The 21,049-nt window shown below is 41.7% G+C and overlaps 1 protein-coding gene across 1 annotated transcript in view; it reads right to left on the bottom strand.

Annotated features, from left to right (window-relative positions):
* Positions 1-6,281: 6,281 nt before the first annotated feature.
* bop1 (BOP1 ribosomal biogenesis factor) overlaps positions 6,282-21,049 on the bottom strand; it is a 206,314-nt gene continuing 191,546 nt past the window's right edge. The window contains exons 11-14 of the mRNA XM_084311977.1: positions 19,990-20,281; positions 19,702-19,786; positions 19,458-19,565; positions 6,282-7,699 (exon numbers count right to left, since the gene is read on the bottom strand). Coding sequence (XP_084168103.1) covers positions 7,546-7,699; positions 19,458-19,565; positions 19,702-19,786; positions 19,990-20,281 — 639 coding nt within the window. The 3' untranslated portion in view covers positions 6,282-7,545. The remainder of the gene's footprint in view (positions 7,700-19,457; positions 19,566-19,701; positions 19,787-19,989; positions 20,282-21,049) is intronic.

The following is a 21,049-nucleotide window of genomic DNA, read 5'->3' as shown; positions in this document are numbered from 1 at the left end:
ACTTTTTTTTCTCCTCTTTTTCTATTTTTCTCCCATCCCAATTTAGCCGTGCCAATTCTCCCCTCCCCTGTCTTGATCGTTGCTCGCATGTGCCCCCCACTGGCCGGTTGTAGGGAGGATAGAAGCCCATCGCATGTTCCCTCCGATACATGTGTAGGCAGCCAGTCGCATCTTTTCACCTGCCAGCGCGGACTCTCATTTGGCGAGGAGTAACGTGTAGAAGGCTCACACTGCCCCCGCCACTCCCTGTCTCTGCTGTGCAGGAGTCCCCCAACCGACCTGAAGGAGTCGCTGTTTACAACGTCCAGATTACCACCCATCGACTTCCCACCCGCTAACTCTGCCAATTGAGTTAGTATGACGGCCGGCCCAAGCCGGAGGCAACGCCGACAGCCGTATTCGATACCGATGCGTTGGTGACGAGCGCAATGTCCGCTGCGCCACCCAGCCGCCCATGTAAATATGTACTCTGTAATCAGGTGTATACATGTACTCTGTAGTCAGGTGTATATATGTACTCTGTAGTCAGGTGTATATATGTACTCTGTAGTCAGGTGTATACGTACTCTGTAGTCAGGTGTATATGTAGTATCCTCAAGAATATGTGCATAATCTTGTGTAATTTTTGCAATTGTACATATCTAATTTACATGATTAGAAGAATTATGGCAAACTTTATATTACCAGCTATACGTCAAAATAATTAACTAAGTTCACATTGACTGTGAGATTGAGAATTGATTAGACAGGAAGTGAAGAGCGGAACCATGTAGTTCAGGTGATGCGCCAGGTCCCCCTAGGTGACGGTTTCCGCCCTCTCACGTTAGAGGAGTCTTGGAGTTAAACTGAGCAACACGTGTCTTCATTCCTCTTGATCATATCCTATGTTTTCAGGTCAGTACACTGTGAAAAGTACCGAAAACACTATCGTTAGAAGTTGTAACGTTAGGTGAAATGAGTAACAAGAATTGTGAAATGAGTTGAATGTTTAACAACGTCAGTAAGAATATAAAATATGTTATGTGCACGCACATTGTGATATGCATTGGCCGTGAGGGAAGATGGCGGTTTCCACGTTATCAGATACTAGCAGCGCGTACCTGCCGCTGGGGTATAAAAGACGTTATTATTATATTAAGGTACATTGTGACTGTTAGGGAAGCAGTGGCGGAGCCCAATAGCAGAATACAGGAGGAGAGAGAATGGAGCCTTTTAGGTTGGTTTTAATGTAGGCCCCAAGCAGACAGGTATTACAGTACAGGAATGTGCAAATAGATGCGAGCAGGTGCACTCCTCGTGCGGTACAGGAGCATCCAGGTGGGTGGTGTCTCGGGAGCGGTGGTCCTGGGCACAGGGAGAACAAAGATTAGGACAAGATAGGCAACAAGGACAGAGTAGCAAGGCTAGTGTGCGTCGTCGTACCTAGGTTGTTAGGTTAACACTGCGACGAGGGAGAGCAGGATCCGTGGGCTGATGTAGGGGTTTGTTGATGAGGGAATCCCTCACAGCTGCGCTGATTGATGTCCCTTCTGGCAGCGTGGGAATGCTGGGGTCGGATGCTGCCCATATAAGGGTGTGGAAGGATGAGGGGTGAGGAAGGCTCTCGCCGTGATGGTGTGGAAGGAGGAGGGATGAGGAAGGCTCTCGCCGTGATTATGACAGTGACTTGTTTATTCAATGCTGAAACCTGAGTGCTTGATTATAATGTGAAGTAAGGTCGTTTGACTATAATGTGAAATAAGGTGACCTAACGAAAATATGGAATAAGGGTAATCACTATCCCTGAAAATGTGTCTGAAGGCCGCAGTATGCATATGTGACACCAGGACACACGTCACTACACCACCAGTCAGAGCTGAATGCTAATAAGACACCATTTTGTGAAGTTTTAATAAAAGCAAATGATTCAAGGAAAGGAATATTTCCCATGAAGTTTAAGAGCAGTCTTAAACTACCCCAAGTAGGTTGTACGGTAAAAGTAGGTTTGACTTTGGTGTTCTTTGAACTATTGGCATTGGTGACACGTGACGACCTGTTGTTTCAATAGCACCTTGTAATAGTATTTAAACTACTGTTTAAGCCTTAGGCATATTCTCTCCCCCATTCTCTCTCTCTCAATCTCTTGCTCCCGCTCTCTCTCTCTTGCTCCCGCTCTCTCTCTCCCACTCTCCCTCTTGCTCCCGCTCTGTCTCTCTCTCTCCCGCTCCTCTCACCTCCATCCCTCTCTCTTCCTCTATCTTTCTTTACCCCTCCCCCTCCCTCTAGCTATCCTCTCGCCCCCTCGTTTAAAGGTGTGATCTTACATTGTGAGTTATCCAAAAAGCTCACACATGCACGTGAAGAGTGAATGTTTGGTATTGCAGCAAAGAGACTGAAACCAAAGAGAAATATGTATCTGATTTACGCGAATGGGTTGATATTGATAACCAAAGATACTGAAACCAAGGAGAAATATGTAAAAGATTTCAATGAATAGCTTGATAACCCGGGACATTGGTACAGAGTAAATGTACGGAATGTAAATATGATGTTTTGATACATAAGTGTTTAATTGAGAGTTATTGGTGTCAATAAAGCTCTCAGAGGAGTCTTGGGAGTTAAACTGAGCAACACGTGTCTTCATTCCTCTTGATCCTATGCTTTCAGGGAGTGAATGCTGACCGGCTGCAAACATGATTTGTTCCGGTACCCATGCAGTAGCAGCTCATTGGGACCGGTAACATATACATGTACTCTGTAATCAGGTGTAAATATGTACTCTGTAGGTCAGGTGTAAATATGTACTCTGTAGTCAGGTGGATGCCCGACGCCCCGTGGTGATGGCCAAGATGATGTGATCCTCTCTACGTCGCCCCCTTACTTCAAATGAATCCGAACGGAATACATACTCATGTGCAAACGGATTATGACTCTGATATTTTGAGCTCCGAGCCTTGACATTTAGCCTTTATCCTATTTTCACACTAGCGCTCGTCTCCCTATGCTTTCTCTTTTGTTGTTGTTGTTCTTCTTAGCTCTATTCTAATCTTTAAAAAAATCTCTTATGTACCCTAGCTGCTATTGCATGTACATATTTGTGTTTTATTACACCTTTATGTATATGTATGTATTATGTTCATACATACCAACAATTTCGCCTGTTTTATTCTCCACCCATTGAGTTTTTCCTTACCTTCGCTGGGGTATGTTTGAGAGTGTTGTCTTGGATTTCATGTTGGGTTCTTTGTTCTTGATTTATTGTGATGTTTCTTCTTGACTTGTTTAAAGAAGATTTTAGAAGCCCATGTGGACATTAACGTGTGATTGCAGGCTTTACAAATACATTTGATTTGTATATATGTACTCTGTGTGGGTACATGTTCTCTGAGTGGGTGTCCTCCCAAGACATCCATGCTAGGTTCCTACTCCTGCCATCGTCCCTGCCCACTGCTCCTAAAGAGGACAGTCACACGCAGGGGACACATGTCTGGTACATGTAGAATGTGCTAGTTTCCATTTTGACCAAGGTCATTCCCAGCTGGTTTCCATTCATAAATCTACCGAATGACAAATGAAAACAGATCAGACTGTGTCAACATGGCACTGTGGTTTCACTTCAACACAACCAAACATGCTTCCTCAAGCCATCCATCACAAATGCTGGGGTTCAGTGCGTGTGTATCCATGACAAACGTGTACGTCGGTAAAACAAATCATCTAGAATCCCTTTCAGCCTACACCACTAATATGTGATATTATTTATCTAAACTATGTTGCCAAGTCAAGAAACACAGAAGCATGTTGTACCGTCAACAGATCATGTTTATGGGATAAATAAAATGTAGTTATTCTAAAGTCCTCAGAATTCCCTCTGTTCTTATTAAATTCCTGTTATTTTTTGCCTCAACCTCCGCGTTCAACTTCATGCCACTCCAGACTAACATGTTGTGTTGGAGTTATTGTGGGATGTATGAGTTTCCCACCAGGAGGTTCCACCTGAAAGATTCTCCGTGGTCATAATGGTGCATTTTATATATATAATTAATATTCTTTTTAATCCAATTTTTCTCCTTTTGTTTTAGTCGTGCCAATTCCCCCCTCCCCTGTCTTGATCGTTGCTCGCATGTGCCCCCCACTGGTCGATCATAGGGAGGGTTGAAGAATCTATCGCATGTCCCCTCCGATACATGCAGAGTCAGCCAGCCACTTCAGTCAGCCACAGAAAAGAAACTACACCATTTCTAATGGAGTGCAATAGCGGCCGAAGGCGTTAGAGGGCGGTATAAGACCGTTTGCCAGCTCAGACACATTCAGAACAGTATGCACAAGGTGCCCCCTGAATTATGAATGGCAATAGCGAATAAAATAAATACGTTTCCGGCACTCAACCGTCGGTCGACAGAAACGTAGTTCTACGTTAACGGCACCTAAAGGGTTAATCTAGATTAATTTATTTATTTTTAAACCGTCTTTCTCCTATTTTTTCTCTGATTTTCTCCCCGTCCCAATTTAGTCGTTGTGCCAATTCCCCCCCTCCCCTACCTGGTTGTTGTATGCATGTTCTCCCACGAGTCGGTACAAGGGTGTCCTGATGTCGAATGTACGCTTCCTCCGAGACGTGAGCCGTAAAGCCAGTGACGCTCTTTTCACTTGGCAGCGAGGACTCTCATTGGTGAAGTGTAACGAGTGGGAGTGCACGCTATCTCCACCAAGTCCTGCCCCGCTTAGCAAGCGCCGAGACCTGACCTGTAGGCGTCGCTGTCCATAACGCGTCTATATTAATCCCAGCGGAAGAGTGCGTCGCGTTTCTCTGATTGGCCATGACGCCCATGTGACCGCGGCGCGCGGCAGAGCGGTAGAAGGCTGCTGCCTCCACGTCAAGAAAGACAGACAGGCATTCTATTGCCATGCTCTGCGACAAACCCTAACCTTAACCAACTCCGAAATAATGCCTAACCTTAACCAACTCCGAAATAATGCCTAACCTTAACTTAACCCTAACCTTAACCAACTCCGAAATAATGCCTAACCTTAACCCTAACCTTAACTTAACCCTAACCTTAACCAACTCCGAAATAATGCCTAACCTTAACCCTAACCTTGACCAACTCCGAAAGAATGCCTAAACTTAACCAGCGAAAGAATGCACGTTTATAGCGAGAGATGATAAACGTAAAAAAAAAAGAAAAAAAAAAAAAAATTGAAGTGATTCGAACTTGTCACCAACCGCACCGCAGGCTCCACAGCAAGGCGGCGAACGAGGTGAGCTAAGCATCGATGGAAAAACAGCGGGGATTACGGCTGCATAATGCCGCGGCCGCTCTGCCGCGAGGCGTGTCGCGGCCAATCAGGGAAAACGCGGAAGCACTCGGCAGCACTCTTCGGCTGGGATTAAAGAATAGGCGTCCACAACGCCAGATTCCCACCGCCAGCTTCCCCACCCCCTAATACTGCCAATTGTATTAGTATGAACGGCCAGCCAAGCTGGTAGCAACGCCGAGAGCTGGGCTCAAACCCAGCGTCTCCTGCGTTGGTGACGAGCGCAATCTCCGCTACGCCACCTGACCACATTATTTATTTAATTTAACTTTAAATAATTAATTAAATTTAAATGAATCTCCAAAGTTAAAGCATTAACTTTGACAGCCCTAATATATATATATATATATATATATATATATATATATATATATATATATATATATATATATATATATATATATATATATATATATATAGTTTTTATCCAAATCGCTTTACAACTTGTGCCTCACATTCACCCATGGCGGAAGCAACCATGCTAGGTGCCAAACTGCTCATCGGGAGCAATTAGGGGTTAAGGATTTTGCTCAAGGACACTTCGACACACTGCCCGGGAGGAGCGGGAATTGAATCGGGAACGTTCCGATTAACAGACGACCGATCTACCTCCTGAGCTAGAATGGTCATTCATTAATTTATTCAAACCTTTATTTGTTCTCCAGGAATCATTGAGGTTTTCACATAATGTGAAGCAGATTAAACTGATTTTACACAAAGTGCGCCACCACTAGGGGCAGAGTGGCTAAGTGTGACTGACTGAATCGGTGAATGAAAGCCTTAAAAAGTGCACACACATTTACTGTACAATGCACATTTCAGTTGAATTCTGAATATGGTTTCAAACACTTTAATACAAATATATCTGCCAGTCTTTAAGAAACACTTCACACCTCTCATGCAAGAATAACTCTCTCTCTCTCTCTCTCACACACACACACACACACAGACAACTTGATAAAACAGACTTGTCGTCGTTTGTCAGAAAACATCAGTTTAATTAAAAAGAAACAGGCGCTGAGCCAGCAGTTCAGATACTTTCACAACTCAACACCTGAGAAAACTAGTAAACATCCATTACTGATCTAATACTTGGTTACTAAGATGTCTGGTAGAAAACCATATGATTCGGTGTGATAACAGGCACTTGATAAGAAACTCTACAGTTTAAAGGAGAGGAGAGGGAGAGAAAAGGAGTAACTATGGTAACTTATAGTAAGGAGGGGGGGGGGGGGGGGGGGGGTTATCACATTTATGCACACATACCTGTAGAAAAACATTAAGATCTTTCTTCTTCTCAGTCTAGTCTACAATTATGGTAAGACAAAAGATTATAAAAAAAATATCTGATCATAGAGTATTATTTTTATTAATAAAGCTGAAGTATGTACGATTTAAAGTGAAAGCTGTAGCTCTGTCCAATTATAGAGCGGCTTGAGCTGTAGCTGTCTAAGTATAGAGTAGCATGTAGCTCTGTTTAGCTATAGAGCAGCTTGGGATGTAGCTCTGTCTAACTCTTAGCTCTTAACTCTAATTGCACAATTGGACAGAATTTCCTATTTCTCTCAAAGTCAAATGTTTGTGGGAAGATATACACCATATTGCTATTGTAAATCAGTTCTTCAAATAGCAATATTAATTTTCATGCAACATTTTGCCTAAATATGATACAGTAACTAGCAACAATATCAGAAGTAGTTTGAAAATAAACTTCAAAGTGGATATTTCCTGGAAACTTTATAGTACAACAGTACAGCTCTAAACATGTACATGATTGGTGTTTATATGTGCATTCATATTCCAGACACTGGCTAATATCCTGGTCAAGGTCTTATTCAGGATACGGTTTTTATATGCACATTACTATTCCTGATACTAGCTAATATCCTGGTTACGGTCTTATTCAGGATAGGGTGTTTGTTTATATGTACATTAATATTCCAGATACTAGCTAATATCCTGGTTAAGGTCTTATTCAGGATACGGTGTCTATAGAATGACATCTTCATATCCTGTAAGTAATCCTAGTATCTGTCCTATCCTAGTAACAGAATATATAATATAATAGTCTGAATATAACCATGGAAACAAAACATACAGACCATTAAACCCAGAAGAAAACAACACAAGGAGTTTAAATGAAAAGAATATGCATGGAAACAAACTCAACGACATGATATTGAAGGGTTGCTAGGGGTGATGTTGGTTGCTAGGGGTGATGTGGGTTGCTCTGGGAGACCCAGGTTGCTAGGTGAAGAGTCTGATGGTAGCGTCTGCCCCGGAGGAGAACACCCAAGGCTGGGTGGGGTGAAAGGTCACGTCCAGGACGCCAAGGTCATGGGTCAACACATGACCCTTCAGAACCTTCACTGGCACAATCAGAGGATTCTGGAGCAGGTCACTGTAGAGAGAGATAAAACAAGTATAATTTGAAATGTTATTCTATAAAAACGATGCTCTATTCTGACTTGACATGACATGGATTGAGAAAAGATTATATTGATCTGCATGTTCATATCAAAGGTTCTCCATTTGTGGCCCTTGAGTTCAACATGATGCCATTTCTCTGTTGCTGGTAGACTAAAATAGCCCCGATATTTAACAATAAAAACAGTTTGGCATATTTACAGATCGAATTCCACTTTTGACCTTGTAATGAGATTCAACGGCAGTGCGTGATAATCTGGGTTTGGTTGTGTCGAGCCACACAGATAGATTAGATTAGTTTAATATATAGATAGATTAGATTAATAGATAGTAGGGGTGGAACGGTTCACAAAATCGACGGTTCGGTTCGTATCACGGTTTTCGGTTCGGTTTATGTTGTTTATTTAAAAAAGATTTAACACTCCAAAAATACCATACATCAACATAAGATATATAGCCTAAAAATAATCCAACTTTTCAGTTAATCTCAATGACGTAGTCATGCAAAAACTAAAAGAATGAGGCCATTCGACATCAGGCACATTATTTTGACAATGACTGTTAGAGCTAGGAGAGATTTTGGTACAGCAAGAGGGGAGGCATTGCTGATTTAAACATGCTTCTCATTTATTTGGTAAAAAAAAAGGTTTACCTTTAATAATGTTTGGCACACAAAGACCAAACTGACTGAAAAATATAGGCAACATTTGTCAAAGTATTAACTTAGTGCAAACAAACAAAATAATTAAACCTTTCCATTTTTGTGGCCACATTATAGACAAAGGCCAACATAAAGTATGCATAATGCTCAACCAGCACTAGACTTTATCAAAAAGTAAAAGTCACAAAAAAGATGATTAGGGTTTTAAATAAGGACGTGTATGGGGTTTCTTGTATTAATAATAATTTGCACTAAGGAATGTAACTGTTGTTATCTTAAAAAAAAGGAGATGTTACAAGGGAATGGGGAATATAAACCCCCCCACAGTGGTGTGTGGAGTTGGTACATCCCAGCAGCAGGGACCAGGATGTTATGGTTTGGCAATACAGACGCACAGTTTATACGCTCTTGTCTCCTGGCTCGTTATTGAACATAAACAGTTATATTTGAACCTCTGTTGTCAAGCCTTGTCAATATACCCCCCTTCCCCACTAATCGAACTGGTGTCGTGGAGTCACTTCGCTGTGAGTGTTTCCACGGTTAGCTTGCGGCTAACGTTAGTTAGCTTGCTAGCTCGCGGCTAAAGTTAGTTCGCTTGTAGCTAACGTAACGTTAGCCTAGCTCGAGGCTAACGTTATATAGCCGAACAATATACACATGCCCCGAACCGTGGAGGTCGTATCGAACGGTGTATGGTTCGAATGCATACCATTCCACCCCTAATAGATAGATATATAGATAGATAGAGAGACAGAGACAGAGAGAGAGATCATGACATGTGTCCAGCGCTACTAGATTGTGATGCAGTGAACAGAGCAGTTGTGAGCTTCATTCAGAGGAAACTGAAAACTTTAAATATGGAAACTTTGGTTTGGTCAGATGTGTGTTGGAAACGCTCTGCAGAGAGGAAACTTTTCAGCAGATGAGAAAAGCTGCTTCCTTTTGTTATTGATACATTTTATCTTATACATTATAAACCTATTGAGATCCATACATTATAAACCCCCTATTTATTCATTTTGTCCTATTGGTGTCCATACATTATAACCCCCCTATTTATTAATTTGAAATGTCCTATTGGTGTCCATACATTATAAACCCCCTATTTATTCATTTTAAATGTCCTATTGACATATATACATTATAAACCCCCTATTTATAAATTTTAAATGTCCTATTGACATCCATAATTACAAACCTCCCAGCAGCGTGTCGAAGTGTCCTTGAGCAAGACACTTAACCCCTAACTGCTCCCGATGAGCAGGTTGGCACCGTGCATGGTTGCCTCCGCCGTCAGTGTGTGAATGTGTAAGTGAATTTTCAGAAAATTCACCTAAAAGTACATACCAAAAGTAAATGGGAGATTGCTCCACTTCTACAAGGTCAATTTGCATGTTCTTGGTATCTAGGGACATTTATGGACCTCAGGGAATGTATTCCCAGTGTCAGAAATATTGTGTCTGTTACTATGCTTGAGTAAATTGTAATGAACCAAAGGAGAATATAAATTATTATTATTATTAGTTCCCCCCCCCCCATCTTTGACGGTGATTAACACCATGCTAACATTGACCAAATGTGAGAACCCTCTTGAGATCAGGTGTACTAAATATTAGGGATGTCCGATATTGGCATTAAAATGTGATATAGAAAATTATCGGTATCGGTAAAAAATAATTATAATAATAATAATAATTTCTTTTTACATCTATTTAACCTTTATTTACCCAGGCAAGCAAGTAAGAACAAATTCTGATTTTATTTATTGTCAAAAGTATGCATAATGGACTTCCGGTATGAGAGCGGAAGGGTAGCACGCATGCGGTGAGGCTCCTGGTCAAAAGAGTGAAAAACGGAGAAATAAAGACCCGAAAAGTGACGAAAAGTGATCAAAAATGAAGATGCAAACGAGAAGGAAGGAGGAGAAAACAATTATGAAGGAAAGAGAAATGGAGAACTCACAGGAAGAGGAGAGTTCGATGGAGCAGAACCCCCGAGGCGAGACCGAGAAGGAGCAGGCGGAGGAAGGGGGAGTCTCGGCTGAGACGGACAAGGAAATGCCAGGATGGGCCGTGCTCATGCAGGCCGGGATATTGGCGACCATAAAATTGAACTCGGACACGATGCAGGCGACCATAAAACTGAACTCGGACACGATAAGAAATGATATTGGGAAGTTACGGGAGGAATTGAGGAAGGAACAGGAGGACTTCAGAGGTGAAATGAATACAGAACTCAAAAGGGTGGATGAGAAGATGGCGGAACAGGACAGAAACGTAACAGAGGTACAGACTAGAACGGCGCAAACGGAGGAATGGAACACAGAGATACACGAGGTGTTAACGTGTGCGATTCAAAAACAAGAACAGATGGAGACAAAGATATCGGACATGGAGGGGAGGTCACGGAGAAATAACATCAGAATATGGGGATTGAAAGAAGGAGTCGAAGGGGAATCGGTGATCCAATATGTGGAAAAGCTTATCAAGGAACAACTGAAGGAGACGGGACTGGAAAAAATGGAGATACAGAGGGCCCACAGGGCGTTGGCTCCGAGACCGAAACCGGACAGACCTCCGAGGGCGGTGATTATTAACTTTCTGAGATTTGAGATTAAGGAATTGATACTCAGAACCGCGTGGACCAAGAAGATAGAAATCGAGGGGAAAAGACTGTCGTTTGATCACGATTACTCGACAGCGGTAGCAATAACACGCAGGTCCTACGCGGGACTGAAGAGAATTCTGAAAGAAAACGGAATGAAATTCCAATCACCCATGACCTCGCTAAGGATTCACTGGAAGGAAGGGACGGTGACGTAGGAGGAGATGAGGCGACGGGGGATGCAGATGGCGGAGGACGGAGAAGGAAGGGGACAGGAGGGCCAGACGCGGAGCCTGCAGCAGAGATTGGAGAAAGCACGCAGATGGACCAGAGTAGGAGATCGAAACCCGGGAGAGGAGGGAGGAGAGAGGAGAAAGCCGAGGTGAGACGTGACAGACCGAGGAGGCCAGAGACGGAGAAGGAGGCGGGAGGAGACGAACGGATGAGTACACGCACAAGAGATTGAAAAAACTATCCAAATAGAGACAAAATATAGAAACTGAAATAACATATACATAAACACACATTCCCAGGTAGAGGCAGGATATAGGAACAAACATAACGTATACATGGACACATAATACACATGCTGATGCGAGTAAATAAATGGAAATATAATTAGGTATGATAGACGGAACACAGAACATATTGAAACAAATACATAGACACACGCTGCGAGTAACACAGTTGGAAGGGATTAAGGGGATAAATGGACATCACATAGAAAATAGAGAGGAGGAAAAGAAAGTAAAAAGGGGTACACAGAAGACACCACACACGGGTTTGGGAGGAAGGAGGGACATTGGAACATATGAGCCACATTGAGAGGGACCTAGGAAATGGGGGTCTTTGATCAGAATGAAGGACAGAGCGCTTTTGACCAGGAGCTCGACAGCAATAAAAACAGTAAGAAAGCTGGACAAATATGACGAGCGGTTGGGGGTAAAGGTTTCAAACCACCAAGCCGTCAGGAGGAGGCCTCTCACTAGGAGAGCAATTACTCCTCACCCACCAGCAGGGGACACATTTGGTAGCACAGGATCATGAGAAACTGAAGAGATTTGGATATGAAAATGCATACTATAGTTCCTTTAAACGGAACCTGAGGAGAGGAGTAATCACGTTAATCAAAAACACAGTCAAATTTGAATTGATCAAGGAAGTAAGAGACAAGGAGGGAAGGTTTGTTCTGGTGAAGGGGAAAATGGAGGGTCAAATGATTACGTTAGTGAATGTTTATGCACCCCCAGAGAGTGAGAGGGATTTATATGAGACCATTTTTGATATGATAGTGATGGAACTAGAAGGGATATTGATATGCGCGGGAGATTTTAATGTAGTACTGAATCACGACCTAGACACCACGAGTACTAGAAAAGGACGGGCACCAATCAGTAGATATATGAATATTCAGATGACGGAAATGGGAATTACAGATGTTTGGAGGGGGATGCACGCCATGGACAGGGAATACACACATTACTCACACCCGCACGTGACATATGCGAGAATAGACTACTTTTTGATGACGACGGGAGACAGTTACAGGGTACGGGAGAGCAGAATAGGAGTAGCGGACATATCGGATCACAGTGCCATATATCTGACAGTAGATCTAGAAGGGAGACGGAGGAACACGATCTGGAGACTAAATGTAGGAATATTAAATAACAAGGGGGTGGTGAGTCAGATCAAGGAGGAGATAGCCAGGTATAAGGAAGAAAATGACAATGGGGCGGTAGATCCGAACATTCTATGGGACACACTGAAGGTGGTGATAAGGGGGAAATTGATGGAGAAGACAGCAATGCTGAAGAAGGCCAGAACGGAGACATATCACAATCTGATAGGGAAGCTGAAGAAGCTAGAGGGGAGACACCAGATATCAAAAGAACAGGAAACGCTCGGAGAAATCAAAGAAGTAAAGGCCAGGATAAATAGGGAATTATTGACGGAAATAGAAAAGAAAGCGAGGTTCATGAAACAAACGTACTATGAAGGGGGACCAAAAGCGACCAGACTGTTGGCTAGGAGAATTAGGACGCAAGAGAAGTTGAACACGATACACACAATAAGGGATACAAAGACTAATGAAATATTGAGAGACCCAGCTGAAATAGAGAGGAAATTTAGAGAATACTATGAGAAACTATACACACAGCCAAAAGCAGCGGGAGAAGAGGAAATAGAAGCATATCTGGAGAAGCTAGAGTTACCATCGATAGGGAAAGAACAGAATGAAGAATTAAATAAAATAATTACGGAACGAGAACTGGAAGAGGCAATTAGTAGAGCTAAAAACAACAAATCTCCGGGGAGCGACGGATTCCCATCGGAATTCTACAAGACATTTAGAACGGAATTAGCACCCATGTTAGGGGCGGCGTTCAGACACACGATGGAGGAGGGCAAAATGCCCCCCTCGTGGAAGGAAGCCATAATCACCACGATACCGAAGGAAGGGAAGGATAGAGAATTGTGTAGTAGTTTCAGACCTGTGTCCATACTCAACGTGGATTACAAGATGTATACATCGATAATATCAAAGAGATTTGAGACGTTTATGCCAGACATTATAGATGAAGATCAAACTGGATTTATTAAAGGGAGACAGACACAGGACAACGTGAGAAAGACATTACACATACCGTAATTCCTCTAATAGTAACCGGTATTCAATTAAAAACCGGGTCTCTATTAATGACCGGGTGCGCTGTTGAGCTAAGCAATTATAAGCCGGCCTCCTAATACAAGCCGGGTTTTATGTATATTAGAGGAATTACGGTATTTCCCTCAACGGATTTACCATAGGCAATATATTTAGTTATTGTTGTTATATGCTGGCCTGGCTGTGCAGTAAATACCATATAATGGTATGGTGTTAATGTTTACCAAGAGAGTAAGCCTACCTCAGAATTGTATAAAACGAAGTTATTATTATTATTATTATTATTATTATTATTATTATTATTATTATTATTATTATTATTATTATTATTATTATTATTATTATTATTATTATTATTATTATTATTATTATTATTATACCAGTATTGTGATTGCACTATTTTACTTTATTTTACTTTTTTTGACCACCTGTAATTGCACTGTTTACTACTGTATTTCATACAGTACTTGGTTTCAATAAAATAATAATTGAAAAAAGACACAAAATGTTGATTTATTCATTATGATCTGTTTGAAAATTAGAAATATAGGCCTCTCTCTTATACATGCCTCCTCCTAATACAAGCCTGGTATCCGCTACAGTTGAAACAAATACAAGCCGGGGTTACTATTAGAGGAATTACGGTAGTAGAGGAGATACAAAAACAAGGGGGTAGCGCGGTACTGATTAGCCTAGATGCAGAAAAAGCATTCGACAGTGTGAGCTGGACATTTTTATATAAAACATTGATGAGGTTCGGACTGAACGGGAGGGCGATGAAGATGATCAAGGCGCTATATCAAGAACCGACAGCGAGGGTTAAGGTGAATGGCAGCCTGACGGATAGAATCAGATTAGAGAGGGCTACCAGACAGGGATGTCGTCTCTCACCAACGCTTTTCGCCGTTTTCATAGAACCACTGGCACAACTGATCAGACAGACCGAGGACATTAAGGGAGTAAGGATAAAGGGAACGGAATATAAACTAGGCCTATTTGCGGACGACGTGATAGTATACATGAGGCAACCAGACAAGAGCTTCCCGGCACTGATGGATCTACTGAAGGAATATGGCCACTAATCAGGATACAAACTAAACGTGACAAAGACACAGACCTTAGCATGGAACTATACCCCAACGACAGAAATTAGGGAACAGTACGGGATAAGATGGGACATGGACAAGATTAAATACTTAGGGGTGAACATCACGAGAGGGGTGGGGAAACTGTTTGAGGCGAACTATACACAGATAAATCAGAACATCAAGAGAGACTTAGAGAGATGGACAGTAATGCCCTTGGACTTCAATTCAAGAATAGAGGTCATTAAAATGAACATACTATCAAGGTTACTGTACCTATTCCAGTCACTACCGATACAAATACCACAGAATCAATTCAGGGAGTGGGACACTGATATCGAGGTTCATATGGGCGGGGAGAAGACCACGGGTCAGATATAAAACACTACAACTACCAAAGGAAGAGGGAGGGATGGCAGTACCCAGCCTACAAGATTATTACTATGCAGCACAACTGAGAGCAGTGACGTGCTGGTGTAACGACAGATATGAGGCAAGATGGAAAGACATTGAAAAAGAAGGGGAGGGATACAAGGTACAAGCTCTGGTGGGAGATAGGGAACTATTTAAAGAAAAAGAGGGACTATTAGATCCAATCACCAAATGCACCTTGACCATATGGAACAGAGTAGTAAAAACACACAAATTGGAGAAGCAGTCAGGGGTTCTGAGATGGGTAGCACATGACAAGAGATCCAAACCAGGGAGGTTAGACCATGGATTCAGAAGGTGGGAGAGGGGGGGGGGGGGCAACAGCGATATGCAAAATGATAGAGAAGGGGGAAATGCAGACACTACAAAAATTAAAGGAGAAATTTGGACTAGAAAACAGGGACCACTTCAGATATCTACAGGTTAGAGACTACTACAACAAAGAAATAAGGGGGGCCAAAGACGAAGAACAGAATGGAATAATCAAGATGATAGTATGGGCATACGAAGGGGGGCAAGGAATAGTAATATCAGCAATATACCGAGCTATAATGAACAGCAAGGGACACACGACCGATTACATAAGGGAGAAATGGGAGAGAGAACTAGAGATAGAAATAACAGGGAAGGAATGGGGGAACATATGCGAGGTGCAACATTCAACAACAGGATCGAGGATATGGAAAGAGTTTGGATGGAAAAACATAATCAGATTCTTTATAACCCCAGAGCTGAAGGGAAAATATGCACCAACACAAAGAGCATGCTGGAGGATGTGTGGGAAGGAGGGGGCAAATCACACACACATATTCTGGGGATGTCAGAAGCTGAAGGGGTATTGGGAGGAGATAGGGGAGGCAATGATCAGAATATTAGGATACGGGTTACCACAAACAGGACTGGTGCTTTACTTAGGAGACCTGACACACGAGGGAATACAAGGGGGGGACAAATATTTAATAAAGATAATGTTGATAGCGGCCAGAAAAGCAATAACAAGACTGTGGTACAAAGAAGACCCACCGACAATAGCACAATGGGTAGGAATAGTGGAAGAGATACAGGATATGGAGAGGATAACACACATGCTGAGGTTACAGGAAGAGAAATTTGGAGAAAGATGGGGAAAGTGGGAGGATTACAAGGGGAACGAAAACGACATCACAGAGGAAGAGCCAAATACATCACAAGAGGGCGAAGGGTAAAGGAGGAAAGAGGTTCAAAGAGGGTCTCTGAACCCATGTCACACACTTAATGTTTTACAATTGTTTTATGTTTTTTAAGTCAGTATTTTTTATTTTTCGTCTTTGGGGCATTACATTTTTTCTTTATTATTTATGTCTGTTTAATAGTGTTGTTGAAGTTATTGTATATGCTGTGTTGTTTGTCTCAATACAAATTTAAGTTTAAAAAAAGTATGCATAATGTTGTGTTAATTCCACGACAAGAGATTATTATTATTATTAATTATTCCGTTTTTTTGGGGGGGGGGAAACCCTGCATATATCGGTATCGGTTGATATCGGTATCGGAAATTAAGAGTTGGACAATATCGGTATATCGGATAAAATATCAGTAAAAAAGCCAATATCGAACATCCCTACTAAATATCTAAGCAAATGAACAAAGGGCAGATGATTTACAGGTTTTTTTGTAGATACAGTACTACCATCCGGACACATACAATATGAAATATGAATATAGAATATCAGGCCTATAAATGGCCTTATTATGGCCATGTCATACATCTATGGATTGGCCCAAATGGCAGAGTTAAATCTGGATTTAGTACCACCAGGTGCCCGGTACAGGGCAGCAAAGACTGAATGAAATCTACTGTAAGTACAGTTACTTTTGTATAATGTCCATAGCTCCGCCATTTTTTACCAGATTGCGACGCGTTTTTTCCTTAGACGTTCACAGAAAGGTAGAGAAACTAACTACTGCGTTCTGTTTTATGGCAATAACGTTCAGGTTTGTGGGAGATAATCCCGAAAAATAAGAGAAATAAAAAAGTAAATCCAGAAGTCAGATGATTGACAGGGGCTGGCGTGAGCTGGGTAGTGTAGTTTTTCAAAATTCTAAAGCCCATCGAAAGCCTAATAACTTTCACTAATAACAGTTACAATCCTTGGTAAACAAACGTAATGCTGAAAATATACACGTAAACTGCTGTCTTTACTGGCTACATTTGAAAAAACGCAACATTAATTCATACATTCTGTAGAGATGGATTTATGGGGTGATGTCATTTGAGGTCCAGTACTGGAGGCTCTGAGAGGTTAAGGTCCCTGAAGCTTGTTCAGAAAAGGGTAAATCTGCATTTTTCTATGATGCCCCTAGCTTATGGAATGAACTCCAACAGTCCTGAGATTCTCCCCTCTGTTGCAGTTTAAAACCTTGACCTCCAACCATTGTCAATCAAGTTGTACGTGTTTTAATTGATTGTTATCCTTACTTTTGTCTCACCTTGTTGTCTTATTGTTATGATTTGATATTCCTTTTTTGTGCCTTATTTCTGTATGTTCACTCAACGTGACTGTAAATGAGGGAAACCTCAGTTGCCTTTTGAGTTTAAATAGTTTTAAATAGTTTTAAATTAAATATATATGACTGTATTTATGCATATGTATGTGTATATGAATGTATGTATGTATGTATGTATGTATGTATGTATGTATGTATGTATGTATGTATGTATGTATGTATGTATGTATGTGCAGTCAGGTCCATATTTGGACATCAACACAATTTTCAGCATTTTGGCTCTGTACACCACCACAATGCATTTGAAATGAAACAATCAAGATGTGCTTTAAGTGCAGACTTTCAGCTTTCATTTGAGGGTATCTACATCCAAATCAAGTGAACACAATTGTGAAAATTGTGTCAACGTCCAAATATTTATGGACCTGACTATGTATGCATGTATGCATGCATGCATGTATGTATGTATGTATGTATGTATGTATGTATGTATGTATGTATGTATGTATGTATGTATGTATGTATGTATGTATGTATGTATGTATGTATGTATGTATGTATGTATGTATGTATGTATGTATGTATGTATGTATGTATGTATGTCAGGGTTTCCGTTAGAAAAAATTGTTGCCGGCCTCAGTGTCCGGTAGATTTCAATCTACCGGTCAAATGAGAGAAATTCCGGTCAGAGTTTATTGAGCTTAAAAACAATTGATAGGCAAAAGAATGACAACAAAACAAAAGAATGACATCATCAAGGCATGTAGATTTATAATATTTTTACTTAAAACTAGGCTACTTTTGCGTATAAAGTCATTATATTCCAAATAAAATAAGTCCAGAGACTCGTGCTGCTGCCGACTTTAAATCAAATAGGTGTCTATGGGCAGTCGCCCGACATTAATAAACAACAGTCTGTTATAATCACATTTTTATGAGCTAACGAATTCCGTTATATTGGACATTTGTATTAATTATATCAAGCGAAGAACTGAGAAATTTGGCAGAGAGACGGCAACATTATCGTGGGTTTGCGTGACGACTCTCTCTCTCTCCACCTCCCAATGACTTATTTGCGAGAGTATGTCGATGCAGAGCAGCAGATAAAGCTGTTATTGGCTCTTTTCTGGGGACCGCACAGCAGCGCCCCCCACCCAACATTGAATTGAAAATGGCTGAATTGGAGTACTGCTGGAGTACTGCATTGTGCTGCTGCTGCTCCGGCTCTGCAGCTTCACAAAAGTTTGCACACCCAGCACTAAGCTCTCGCTGACAACGTCGTTGTCATTATTAGAAGCAACGATGAAACAAATGTAATGATTGTTTCGTTCATCGCATAGGCTATTTAATTTTAGCCTATTTTAATACAATTCAAATAATCAAATTGTGCTTAGACTAAGGGAATTATTTTCACCGGACATTAAGACCGGAGAGATTAAATATGTCGGACTTCAACAGATTTTGCCGGTCAAATACCGGTAATTACCGGCTAACGGAAACGCTTATGTATGTATGTATGTATGTATGTATGTATGTATGTATGTATGTATGTATGTATGTATGTATGTATGTATGTATGTATGTATGTGTGTATGTGTGTGTGTGTGTGTGTGTGTGTGTGTGTGTGTGTGTGTGTGTGTATGTATGTATGTATGTATGTATGTATGTATGTATGTATGTATGTATGTATGTATGTATGTATGAATGTGTGTGTATATGTATGAGTGTGCATATGTACGAGTGTATTCATGTATATGTATGAGTGTGTGTATTTATGTATGAGAGTGTGTCTTACTTGTAGACCATGCCATGACAGACTATGACAGAGCCGTCGTCAGACCCGGAGGCGAAGAGAGGGTAGTGTTTATGAAAGGCCACACCCCTCAGAGCCTTCTTATGGTGCCTGGCAACCAGAGATAAGATCAACCAGAATGTCAACAACATCATCATCATCATCATCTTCACAACCATCATCATCAACAGCATCAAAGGCCATATGAAGGAGTGTGTATGTGTGTGTGTGAGTGTGAGTGTATTACCGTAGCATCTTGTAGGGCTTGGTGGAGAGGTCCAGGTCAAACCAGGCCAGTCTACAGTCATAACTACCACAGATCAGATTGTCACCTGAAGACACGGAAACAGAGACACAGAGGAGACAGAGACACAGAGACAGAGACACAGAAGAGATAGAGACACAGAGGAAACAAAGACACAGAAGAAACAGTCAGATATTAATATGACTGACCTGCAAGTTGTACTGTATATTTACAGTTGACCGTGGTTAGTTAGCTAGATGAATAGATACATTAATAAGCTGATGATCTTGCCTCCAGGGTGTATAGCCATGGATGAGATCCATTTACAGTTGGCCATCAGTTTCTTGGTCATCTCCTGTTTGATGAGGTTGTACACTCTGACGGAGCGCTGTGTCGCCACAAAGAAATAGGGCCGTATAGGGTGGAAGGACACACTCTGCACCAAGCCCTTGTTCTTCCTGAAGGGGTTCTGGGTGCGACGTTGACTCAGCTGGTGGATTAATACCTGCAGGTGGCTGGAGTTGTCTGGCATGACGGATGCAAAGTAGTCCCCTTTACCATGCCAAGTTACCTGACGAACAGCCTGGACGAGAGAGGGACAGAGAGAGACCAGAGAGATGTATAAGAGACTAGAGGACGACCAGAGAGCTGTATAAGAGACTAGAGGACGACCAGAGAGCTGTATAAGAGACTAGAGGAGGACCTGAGAGCTGTATAAGAGACTAGAGGAGGACCTGGGGTCCAGGATGTTGTGTTATCAGTGGTCCAGGATGTAATAATAATAATAATAATAATAATAATAATAATAATAATAATAATAATAATAATAATAATAATGCAGGACCTGGTCCAGGATGTTATCAGTGGAAGGGTTTGTGTTGCACCACAGCTGTGCCTGCCAGACAGACAGCTTCCTTCTGCAGTTTGTCCTGGCAGGTCAGTTTGGTTCTAGAGTGACTGTTTCCACAGTGTGGAGGGGAAAGCCCGACCACACACTGCAGAGACCTGCCAGGGGCTCTGAGCTAATAACCTTCTGGACAGCTAACAGCTAACTGGGGCTGAGGGCAAGTCCCTTTCCGTTTACTTGTGTGTCATCATTATAAGGCATGTGTGTGTGTGTGTGTGTGTGTGTGTGTGGTTGTAACTGGCAGGTCTATAGTGTGTGTGTGGTTGTAACTGGCAGGCCTATAGTGTCAGTGACACACAGCCAGGGGCTCTGAGCTAATACCCTTCTGGATGGCTAGTGGGATGGACAGAAATAATACGGAAATAGATTTACTTTAGTTTAATGATGCTGATAAACTTGTTGGACATTGGGGGCAAAAAAAATTCTATCGGGTGTAAAATCAGC

Source organism: Notolepis coatsorum, assembly GCF_963971535.1.
Source record: "Notolepis coatsorum genome assembly, chromosome: 4".
Taxonomy (NCBI): domain Eukaryota; kingdom Metazoa; phylum Chordata; class Actinopteri; order Aulopiformes; family Paralepididae; genus Notolepis; species Notolepis coatsorum.
The sequence above is the reverse complement of the archived record's forward strand: the minus strand, read 5'-3'. Positions and strand labels throughout refer to the sequence as shown.